The sequence below is a fragment of the Diaphorina citri genome, unplaced genomic scaffold (assembly GCF_000475195.1).
Source record: "Diaphorina citri unplaced genomic scaffold, Diaci psyllid genome assembly version 1.1 scaffold88, whole genome shotgun sequence".
Taxonomy (NCBI): Eukaryota; Metazoa; Arthropoda; class Insecta; order Hemiptera; family Psyllidae; genus Diaphorina; species Diaphorina citri.
This window is the reverse complement of record NW_007377525.1, coordinates 182,990-194,495: the sequence shown is the minus strand read 5'-3', so window position 1 is coordinate 194,495 and position 11,506 is coordinate 182,990. Positions and strand designations below refer to the sequence as shown.

Here is an 11,506-nt window from a genome sequence, read left to right as displayed (position 1 = left end):
TATCTCATTTATTTGATTTTTGGGTTTTTGAAAGATGAAAGAAGAAAGAAACAAATGCTAATGCGCCGAGACTGAGAGTCACCCATAAAAGAGGGGAAACCAGGTAAGAGAAATAAAATCAAAAGTGGAGCTAAGTTGTACAGCCTCCCTCCAAATTGAAAGTGGAAACAGCCTGTGTCTGCATTGAATGCAGCACCCAACTGTTGATGGTGGTCTTTGGTGTTGTTGTTTTCATTAACCAATCAACAATCAATCTTCAGCCAGCCTAGTTAGCTTAGTTGTTAATTAGCTGAAGCAAATAGTTTTTGGGCGATTTTTTATCTCATTTATCTGAATTAGGTATCTCATTTATTTGATTTTTGGGTTTTTGAAAGATGAAAGAAGAAAGAAACAAAATAAACAAATGCTAATGCGCCGAGACTGAGAGTCACCCATAAAAGAGGGGAAACCAGGTAAGAGAAATAAAATCAAAAGTGGAGCTAAGTTCACTTCGGTGCATTTCTTTTTCTTTCTTTTCCCTTCTCGATCCCAAAGTGGAGTGGCAGGGTGTGTTTGTAATCGCAATTTCTCGAAATTATGTGCTAAAAATTACAGTTGTCAAAAGAATAGCTTTAGTTTGAACCAAGCATTTGAATACTAGTTCATCAAGGAGCTAAGTTCACTTCGGTGCATTTCTTTTTCTTTCTTTTCCCTTCTCGATCCCAAAGTGGCAGGGTGTGTTGTGTTTGTAATTGCAATTTCTCGAAATTATGTGCTAAAAATTACAGTTGTCAAAAGAATAGCTTTAGTTTGAACCAAGCATTTGAATACTAGTTCATCAAGATGAAAATTTGGACAAACGAACACACCTTCAAGTAAGTTACCATCGTTCAAAAAGTACGCAGAGCTCATCACAAAAATCGGACCACACAGGTCTAAGGTCAATGTTTTCAGTACTTTCGAGTTCGAGTACGTCATTGATGATACCTATAGGTGCTCATAAACCTTCTCATGATATAATAAATTAATGTAGATAAGAATTTATTTTAGATTGTGCCAAATTGTTTCGCGTACTTGTGTACAAAAAGTATCCCAGAATTGCCAGGCACACATTCCATTTAAAATGTGTAGAAAAAATTACTTTGCTGCCAAAAATTGTGAAGTTATGATAATACCCAGATTACCCATGGCAGTAATCATACCATGAACCTCTTTTCCCCCTTTGACACTGTGAAGTCAACTAGACACTGTGAAGTCAACTAGATACTGAAGACAACATATACACCCCCTTTTCATTTCAGTCACCCTTGGGAAACCATAGTCCAAGCTACATGGAGGAAATACCCAAATCCAATGAATACTAAACATTGACACTGTGAAGTCAACTAGATACTGAACATATACACCCCCTTTTCATTTCAGTCACCCTTGGGAAACCATAGTCCAAGCTACATGGAGGAAATACCCAAATCCAATGAATACTGCAGTCAAAGGGATTGATGTAATAGATCGGAAAGTTGAGAATGGAATTCTGAAATCCCACAGGCTTATTTCATCTCAGTGGGGTTTGCCAAATTGGGCACGTTCAGTAAGTATGCTTGGACATCCAGTGCAGCAATCCAATTTGCTTTTGATAAGGATTAATTTGTCCTAACAATGTGGCATGTATTCAACTGTTCAAAGGTCATACTATTGGATTATTCCAAAAAAGAATCTACCCTCCCATACCTGTTTTTGTTCCATGCTGAGTTACACTATACAACCACCATCTTACTACCCAGAACATTAACATGGCTCTCCCAAGTTTTATTGTTTTTATGTTTACTTCTTTTTCAGGTGGTAGGTTCAACAAACATATTTTATGCAAGTGAACGGTCAGAAGTAAACCCCATCACTAGACAAATGACCTTAGAAACCACCAACCTCACATATGGACATGTAATAGCTGTAGATGAAAGGTTATGCTACCAACCTCATCCTGAAGATAATTCTAAAACACTCCTCAAGCAAGAAGCTGTTGTGACTGTACGGGGCATTCCATTGAGCAGTTATGTTGAAAATATGCTCACTAGTAAAATCTCTCATAATGCTGGAAAGGTAAAATATTTTGTAGTTTTTACATATACAGTGCATTCATAAAGTCCCCCCCCCACCTTAATTTTTGAACCGATGAATTTAGAAACCTGAAATTTTGTATACAAGCCTATATTTACCTCTAGTTTTTTATAAGCTATGTAAAAACTCAGGGACTTTTTCAGGGTTGGCCCCAGGGGGCCAACTTTAAAATCTTAAATGAGAACCCTCTGTTTGTGATACATCATATTAAAGCTCTTAAAGAACGTAGTACTTTGGTACAAGTTTGAGATCGATCCGACACCCAGGGCCTGAGTTATGGCCTATTCAAATTTTAATTTTTCCATGTTCTCCCGCCAATAGGGGAAGCACCAAAAATGAAAAATTCATATTGATTAATGATTTGTGGTCCCACTAATGGTTCATATTGAAATTCAGACCCAAAAATTAAATTTAGACTTCCAGCCCTGATGGCCTCTGGAGGTGAAAATGGATGTTTCAAAATTTCATTTTTGGATCTGAATTTCAATATGTACCATTAGTCACTAATGGTACATACTAATGATTAGTGGGACCTATTTGAAGCACAAATCACCAATCGATATGAATTTTCCATTTTTGGTGCTTCCTCTATTGGTGGGAGAACATGGAAAAATGAAAATTTGAATAGGCCATAACTCTGGCCCTGGTTATCAGATCAATTGTTATCGCTACTATGACAGATACTCCATAATAATCTCTGATATTTACATCCTGGAACACAATAATAACTTATTAATCAGGAAAGGTGATATATAAGTAATAATAATAACTTATCAATCTACACAAGCAACACAACATTCTCATTTTTGCAACTTCTAGTTTTCTCCATCTTGATTGTAGCTAATAGAGAGATTTTGCAACCTTCCCATAATAATACCCATAACGCAAACCCATGTCAATAAAGGTGCCATGTTCTTTTATCATGTTTTTAGATTTAGCAAAGCATGCAAAAACCAAAATACAATAACCCAAGTGAACCTAGCGGGTGCTCAAGTAATCATACCTTTTATTTCTTCAATGTTTTGTCTTGTCCTAATGAATGAAATTATTAGCAAATTATTCAAATCATTTTTTGAATTAATTAATTAAAAACAAGAAACAATGATTTTTTAAAATCATTTATTTGTAATTGTAATTTGTTTATTTGCATCAATAATATTATAGATTACAATGAAACAATGATTTTTTAAAATCATTTATTTGTAATTGTAATTTGTTTATTTGCATCAATAATATTATAGATTACAATATTGCAAGGGTAAACATATACACAAAAGAAGGTGTAAAATGGAAAACTCTGCCAGTTGTGAGCCCATTTGTGTTTTTAATTTTTAGTAGGGTGGTATTAGGTACTTATATTTTCATTAGGGCACAGAAATTAATGGATGCAAAACAAATGGATGCAAAAGCAAATTTGTTTTCTCAATTTAATTATTCCACTGTGTTTGTTATCTGTTACGTTCTTTTTTGTACAAATAAGAACATAACAGATAACAAAGAAAAAATAATAATAATAATAATTAATATTATTACATAAAAAATAAAAGTTTGTTGCTAATATGTTTTTGTTTTTCATCAATTTCTGAATTAATCTTTAAGATACCTAAGTATCTACATCAAAAAATTTCAGTCAAAATTAATTTCCCCTTCAAATATGTAAAATAACCGTGATCTATTCAAAAAGAATTGAAATTTACGTCCATTTCTAACATGGGAATTTCATCATTGTAATAGGAAATTACAAAAAAAAAAAATCCCAATGTTCAAGCCAAAACATTGTAATTCCGATCCCTGTGTTCAAAACTCCATAATGTGTGTCATGCGCAGAAACCAAAACTCGTTGAACATCAGCCCCAATACAAAAAAAAAAAAAAAAAAGTATGGGAGAGAGGTGGTTCATGGCAGCTCCTGAAGCAAAAGTAGATATATGTAGATACCCAACTAAAATATTTCTACTTTTAAGTTCCATGTTTGTTGGTATTTTTTCAGGGACGGTTGGCAATAGAGTGGGTGATTAATAAACTTGACAGTGAAGTTCAAGATTTGGGAGAGAGGTGGTTCATGGCAGCTCCTGAAGCAAAAGTAGATATATGTAGATACCCAACTAAAATATTTCTAGTTTTAAGTTCCATGTTTGTTGGTATTTTTTCAGGGACGGTTGGCAATAGAGTGGGTGATTAATAAACTTGACAGTGAAGTTCAAGATTTCAAATCCTCAACTGATGAAATTCTAAACCAAACCAAAAAATCAATTGATGACATCACTAGAAATCACAACACCGACTTTTCAAATCCAGCATGAACTTCCCAGGAATAATTAGGATTTCAAGAGTGATGGTTTTAATTATTAAACAATTTAAACATGTTGTGTTCTTCTGTATAAATCATATGAATATCAAATAACTGCCAATTTTATTTATTTAGGTACATATTTAGGTATTCTTATTAAAGACAGAGGTCTACAGAATATTAAAAGTGTCACTATCCAAGTTATTATTAATTAATCATGAATTATTTGTGGTAAAGCAGAGAGCTTCTTCACAACTCTGGTGGATATCACAGCATTATTAAGTGACTCGTTTACTATTAATGGGGCACAACCAAATGAAATTTTTTTTCGAGATAGAGTCCTATTCCGATGTAAAAGTACCCAAAAAGTGCATTGGCGCACTCAACTGTGATAATGCCGCCACTGGTTGCTACTTGATCAAAGTATCTACTCAATTGTTCTCATGAGGCTGAGTGCACCCCGGCGTGCAAGCCCACGCGGCCACGGAGGTTGCTCTGTCCAAGTTAGTTTTAAAAGTACCTTTCTACTAATAAATAATTTATTCTGTGGTAATGCCGCCACTGGTTGCTACTTGATCAAAGTATCTACTCAATTGTTCTCATGAGGCTGAGTGCACCCCTCAATACACGCACCCCGGCGTGCAAGCCCACGCGGCCACGGAGGTTGCTCTGTCCAAGTTAGTTTTAAAAGTACCTTTCTACTAATAAATAATTTATCAATGGCAAGCATTCTTGGGCAATCAGGATTAGGACTAACCAAAAATTGTATCTACCTACATATTTTAGGTACAGAAATTTTCCAATAATTATACATTTTTTGGACTTGCTGATTATTATTATTTATTGAATGACTCACGAGAAAAAGCTAGAAATGCTAGGGATTGTGACATGATACAGGATACTAAAATAAAGTTATTTGATGTGTAAACAACTTCATGATTTTGTTTCAAGCAATGGGCTAGGCTCATAACAAAACTTGGAAAATAAAACTTACTTGAATAATAATAAAATAAACAAATAAAAAAAGTGCTGTCTACATTTATTTTTGTGGGTTAGGCTCATAACAAAACTTGGAAAATAAAACTTACTTGAATAATAATAAAATAAACAAATAAAAAAAGTGCTGTCTACATTTATTTTTTATTCCATTAGCGCTAGGTCAGGTCCGATTTCCGCCCAGCGCGTCGCGAACTTTATCCTAAACAGATGAGGTTTGTTCTCGGAATGGCTGGTGTTCTTCTTTCCTGTCCTTCTCTTTTCAATTTCGAGATGATAAGAATTTCGTTTCATCCGTTGTTGCTACTTGCCTCTATCAAACCTGTTCAAAAAATAAAATAAAACAGCAACAACGAACTCTTTTCGTCCGACTAAGGAATTTAAGGCGAAGGTGGCGGTGGCGGATTATCTACCAATCAAAAAATTAATAACTGTACATGAAACCATGCTTTTATATCTTAATGGTTATGGTTATATTAAAAGAAGAGATAATGGAAATTTATAATTATGAATTTATGACAATGAAACATTAAATTTTAGGAAAGGCAACAATATAGTTTAAAATTGCATATGATAAAAAACGGGCGATGGATAATATGGATATCTTGATAACTCGAGCAACTATCGAAGGTTAACACATTTATGAAGTTATACTAAACTAGCTGAATTCCGTCGCTTCGCTCCGGAATCCCGCTAGTTCATCCCGAGGCATGGCCAAACTTGTGGAAAAGGCATGATCAAATATAAGTAGTTTTTACATAATTATATTTTTCAGATTTCAAATACATTAGTAAGGTTTGATTCATAATTTAGTCATGTATTTAATTAAACTGAAACTCATAATGCATGATGAGCCAGAGTCCTTCAAACGTCATAATGTCATGATATCATACTAAAACGTCATATTTTAGCTTTTTTGGGGAAAACATCATAAAACACCGACATTTTCTAAAATCATTTTTTTTTTTTTTTTTGCCTGAGCAGCGACGAGCGACGATACTTATTGCCTGAGGAGCGCCGATAGTCACTTTGTCCACAATCTCATACTGTTCTTCAACAATCAATAAAGTATATTAACCTCCTTGTAACTTTCTGTACCCCTTTAATACTTACTTTTTTTTCATTGAAGTTCTTAGAGCTAATCTACTTTTAGTATATTGGTTTATGTGTAGGTATTTTTGAAAAATAAACGTCATATTTGACGAAAATAAGAGTCATATTTCACGAAAAATAAACGTCATAAAGTCATATTTTTAGAGTCATATTTTAAGAAAAATAAACGTCATATTTGAAGGACTCTGGTCATGATTCAGATTTTTCTCATAAACTCTGATTCATCCTTTTTACTGTTGCTTATTGCAGCTTTTTTATTTAGCGTATTTTTGGGGGCACCTGTAGTTGATCCATCCAGTATAAAAGACATAAATATTTTTGTGTAGCCAAAGAATGTTGGGCAATGTGTTGCATTTCTCTCTCTCTCTCTCTCTCTCTCTCTCTCTCTCTCTCTCTCTCTCTCTCTCTCTCTCTCTTTTTTTTTTTTTTTTTTTTTTTTCTTTATATTTCTGAAAATCGGCCCCAAAAGTCATGGAAAATCGTGAAATTTTAAAGAAAACCTGGAAAAGTCGTGGAATTTGCTGCACGGTCAAAAAATTAAAAATATTTCAAATTAAATATCAAGTGTTTCCGAAAAACGCATGCTACTTTCATTTTCTGCTTTGTATGCCACTTTAAACCTATTCCATTGTGTACTTGTCCTACTAAAGTACTATTTGTACCAATACATGTGGGGAGGTTCCTTCTCTTCTCTGCGAAATTGGGGATGGATAATTAGAGTTGAGGATAAGCTCTTACCTTGTGAATTTGAGTCTCTCCGCTGGATCCCCGGGGATGATGTACGTAAACTTCACCGATGTTAATGTAGGTAGTGTTAACTGGAGACTGCCGGGTCCGAGCTTAATATTTGGGAAAAGTGTAAGGGAGAGGAGAGAGGCAGAGCGAGAGATAGTAGCTACAAGTTATGTGCCATTTCTAACCAAAACTTACATAGTGGCGACGCAACAGTGCTTATTTATACTGCTCGCATAGGACTGAAAGTCCCTTTACTCCAGCAGTAAGTAGGCTACTACTTATTGTGGTCAAATCTCAAATTATTCGGAGGATAAAATTCCATACCTCGGCTGGGATTGAACCCACGCCCTCCTGTTTACTAGGCGAGCTTCTTGACCACTACACCACCGAGGCAGGTAATATAGGTTGAACTTACAATTTCCCTGGACTTATAGTTGGCACGTACCTTAATAAGTTAATGTTTGGTTTGGACGTTTTGGGTCTGAATTCCAGACCCGTCTTCAGCAGGTACGTTCCAACTTCAAGTCCAGGAAAATTGTAAGTTAAGTGTAAGTGATGGCAAACCGAAAACGTTGAACTTACTCCACTACGTCTTGACGTCATAGCTACTATCGGAAGCCAAGTGTTGGTATGAGGGTTGTACTTCTCAGCACTACTCAGCTCCATGCTATCATCGCGACCTCCCACGGCATAGATCACATTGTTGAACACGGCGCAACCCAAGTGTTTACGTCGCGTTGACATGGGAGCCATGGCTGTCCAGCGGTTGAGCTTGGGATCGAATCTCTCCACTGGAATATAAAAAGATTGAAAATGTAAAAATACGGAAATAAAGCTGGATCTTAAAATCACATCTGTACGATAGCCCATCATCTGAACTGTTCAAATCAAAATAAAAAGGATTGATCTATTTCGCACCTGTGTTAAGCGGACCTAGTGCTGTCTGGCTTGGGGACGTTAACAGGGAGTTGACTAGCTTAGTCTGGCTGGGGGACGTTAAACAGGCAGTTGACCAGCTTAGTCTGGCTAGGGGACTTTAAGCAGGGAGTATACCAGCCTGAATTCCCCTTGCCAAAGAAAAAGCAAAGGCTGAGTGCGACGGGCATCCCCTCGTAAAATTTGTGGCCAAAACCTAATGTCAGGCCAAAGCAATCACTCTAGTTGGGGCTGATTGAGAGGTTTACGAAAGTACTAAATTGGCAGTTTTATCTGTAACGGCAGAAGGTAGAAATTGATTAGGGATAGCATAGTATGAGGTATGTAGGTATCTTATAGCTTACGTCCTTACGAGTATACTAAAGTTTGAACAGGTGAAATACCTGGAGAGCTCAATTGATGTATAAAAAGACGGAAATAATAAGGCACACTTAGACCATAAAAGGAATATTCCTACCAAATTTCAGCTTTCTAGGTGTTGTGGTTCTCGAGATAGAGCGATCAGTGTGTGAACTATGAACTGTGAATGAGTGAATGGATCTTGTTCTTATAATATAAGACTTGGCAGTTTTATCTGTAACGGCAGAAGGTAGAAATTGATTAGGGATAGCATAGTATGAGGTATGTAGGTATCTTAAAGCTTACGTCCTTACGAGTATACTAAAGTTTGAACAGGTGAAATACCTGGAGAGCTCAATTGATGTATAAAAAGACGGAAATAATAAGAAAGGAACTAAATATGGACAGAGGCGGACATCGGGGGAATTTTCGGATTTATGTCAGATCCAAGAACATTTGTATACCTAGTACCTGGGAGAAAAGCCGGCTTTTCCGAAAATTGTTTTAAGCCCATTTTTTCGTTCGTCTCTTGGGCTATAACCTATAACCCTCATTTGTATACTCGCATGATCATTGTTATCTTATCAGCTACCCAAGTGTTTGTACATTATAATTATTCAATATATCAATATCACCTGAGACTTGCAGTTGTAGTTCCCTGTACCCATGATTGAAGTCTTCATTCATAATATAGCATTGATTTTTTTTTTTTTGAGTAAAAAGAAAAAGTATTGACTAGGTAATAGGTAAATTTGTTCATTCCAAACCCCAACTGAACGCTCCTCGATTTAAAAGCAAGGAGGTATGGTGTAGACGTATTGGAACTTATTCAAGGTATTTCTTTTATATCTTGATCCAAATAAATAAACAATTCAAATTGATACTTTTATACCATCACTTTCCAAGACACACAGACTTCTTGCTAGGGCGTAAAAAATATTTGGGCTTCATTTCTTCTCCAATGGTATCCGAACTAGAACAAAGAAATTTGAGAACAAAATAACCATTAGTAAAACACCTAATTATTATTTTAGAGAGATGGGTCAGATTTATTTATTCCAATATTTTCTTTGAGGCATGTTATAACTCTTCACAGGGATAGCACATGTAACCTCGACTCTCAACTTCCAGGTGAGGCTCAAAGTACAATAGAGGACAATTTAATATTGTTGGGTACTAAAATAACACCAATAGATAGACCCTGCCATAAGACAGCACTGGGAAGAAAACTGCCAAGAGAATACATACACAGAATAATATTTAATAAATAACTAAATATTTATTACCTTTTTTTTAGATTATTTAGTAGGTAGGTATATTTATTTTAATATAATTATAAAAATGTACAAAATAGGATGGGTAAAACAATTGAGAACCACATGTAACCTCGACTCTCAACTTCCAGGTGAGGCTCAAAGCACAATAGAGGACAATTTAATATTGTTGGGTACTAAAATAACACCAATAGATAGACCCTGCCATAAGACAGCACTGGGAAGAAAACTGCAAAGAGAATACATACACAGAATAATATTTAATAAATAACTAAATATTTATTACCTTTTTTTTTAGATTATTTAGTAGGTAGGTATATTTATTTTAATATAATTATAAAAATGTACAAAATAGGATGGGTAAAACATAATTGAGAAAAAGAAAATATCATGAACAAAAGATATAAATTAACTTGGGTAATTTATGTTGTGAACCATACCAATGAAATTATTATATTCCCTAGTGCCCAGAGCCACCCTAAGGGATTAAATGTAAAACTAATGAATTAAGCAATATGGTTAATTTTGATAAAGATTAGCTAATGTAATGTGATGAACTACTTTCTCGAAAAGTAGAAAGATGGCCCTGGGCATAGTTATCACAGTAAGTGGAGTTTCATTGAACTGGTTATATTATAGAGAAGTAATAAGTAATTAATTATTCACCTAACTTTCCTAAAAATAAAAAAAAAAAGCTCGAGTCAAACATATTTGAAACTCTCTAAAAAGATTTGGGATTTTTCCCCACACACAGTATGATAAATATAGTTATCATAGGTACTAAACTGTTATATAAAGGAATAAAATAAAAGCATTTTTTTTACATGGGTATAAAATAAATGTGATTCAACTGAGGAGAAAAACCCTTTCTATGTATTAAAACTTGATATTATGTAGGATAAAGGCACATCATGCCAAGGACCCCAATTTCGATCCGGATTTGGAAAAATTGACAGTCAGAAATATATTTGAATCTACTAAAAAAAACAACAAATTCCAGGATTTACAGTTCTTTTATTTCAATACGTAAGTATACTATGTACTTTGACTGGCTGGCATTTTCTACCAAAATTGGCACCACTTCTTTCGTGCCCATTTTATAATGAGAGTCACAATTTTTTCGCTGATATTTCCATATTCTACCGTCATACTAGGAGTCTACTTGTCTTCTGACTTTCCCAAAATAAAGCATGCCACTTCAAAGAGAAAAGCTGCTAGAATTCTTGAGAAAAATAGTGGTGCTCTATCTTACTTGTCTTCAGTATTGTCATTGCAGTACTTGTCTTCTGACTTTCCCAAAATAAAGCATGCCACTTCAAAGAGAAAAGCTGCTAGAATTCTTGAGAAAAATAGTGGTGCTCGGTGAACAATATTAGAGTCATTAATGTATTTAACCATAAACAATGATGTGGATTCTAGGTAGACAAACATAACGGACAATGTGTGCTTGTTTTAACTACAACTTTAACTTTAACTACAACCCACAAATTATGAATTGTACAATCGCATGAGAGATGGAGAGTAACGTTGGAGTGGTTGGTATGAGGATGTAGATGAATTATTTGGTGATGGCAGCCACAGTCTTGTTCCTGCAACAAGGATAGGAAACACACCACACGACACAGTGAATGTATTTAACCATAAACAATGATGCGGATTCTAGGTAGACAAACATAACGGACAATGTGTGCTTGTTTTAACTACAACTTTAACTTTAACTACAACCCATA

General features: G+C 34.9%; 2 protein-coding genes and 1 long non-coding RNA gene across 4 annotated transcripts; 1 reads left to right on the top strand and 2 right to left on the bottom strand.

Annotated features, from left to right (window-relative positions):
- The first annotated feature begins 673 nt into the window (after nucleotides 1-673).
- On the top strand, nucleotides 674-6,637 carry LOC103524189 (protein slowmo). Of its 2 annotated transcripts, none has more exons than XM_026833328.1 (4): nucleotides 674-854; nucleotides 1,402-1,567; nucleotides 1,816-2,076; nucleotides 6,364-6,637. In XM_026833328.1, exons 1-4 carry the CDS (start codon nucleotides 823-825, stop codon nucleotides 6,388-6,390), a joined length of 486 nt encoding a protein of 161 aa, XP_026689129.1. In that variant the 5' UTR covers nucleotides 674-822; the 3' UTR covers nucleotides 6,391-6,637. The 2 variants fall into 2 exon arrangements, with proteins under 2 accessions (XP_026689129.1, XP_008487419.2); XM_008489197.3 differs by lacking the exon at nucleotides 6,364-6,637 and adding an exon at nucleotides 4,247-4,658 and having other exon boundaries at nucleotides 675-854.
- An 899-nt stretch (nucleotides 6,638-7,536) lies between these two features.
- Nucleotides 7,537-8,154, bottom strand: LOC103524204 (kelch-like protein diablo). The gene is made up of 2 exons (XM_026833329.1): nucleotides 8,146-8,154; nucleotides 7,537-8,018 (listed from the first exon to the last, which is right to left on the bottom strand). Exon 2 carries the CDS (start codon nucleotides 7,978-7,980, stop codon nucleotides 7,639-7,641), a length of 342 nt encoding a protein of 113 aa, XP_026689130.1. The 5' UTR covers nucleotides 7,981-8,018; nucleotides 8,146-8,154; the 3' UTR covers nucleotides 7,537-7,638.
- Nucleotides 8,155-8,910: 756 nt separating this feature from the next.
- LOC113473881 lies at nucleotides 8,911-11,014 on the bottom strand. The gene is made up of 2 exons (XR_003395685.1): nucleotides 9,889-11,014; nucleotides 8,911-9,614 (listed from the first exon to the last, which is right to left on the bottom strand). It is a non-coding gene; the product is annotated as an uncharacterized LOC113473881 (long non-coding RNA).
- Between the last annotated feature and the right edge of the window lie 492 nt (nucleotides 11,015-11,506).

Coding starts and splice junctions, on each gene's coding strand:
- LOC103524189 (XM_008489197.3), top strand. CDS start 823: ATGAAAATTTGGACAAACGAACACACCTTCAA. Junction 855..1,401: donor ACAAACGAACACACCTTCAA/GTAAGTTACCAT, acceptor TTTTCATTTCAG/TCACCCTTGGGAAACCATAG. Junction 2,077..4,246: donor TCTCTCATAATGCTGGAAAG/GTAAAATATTTT, acceptor GTATTTTTTCAG/GGACGGTTGGCAATAGAGTG.
- LOC103524204 (XM_026833329.1), bottom strand. CDS start 7,980: ATGGCTCCCATGTCAACGCGACGTAAACACTTGGGTTGCGCCGTGTTC.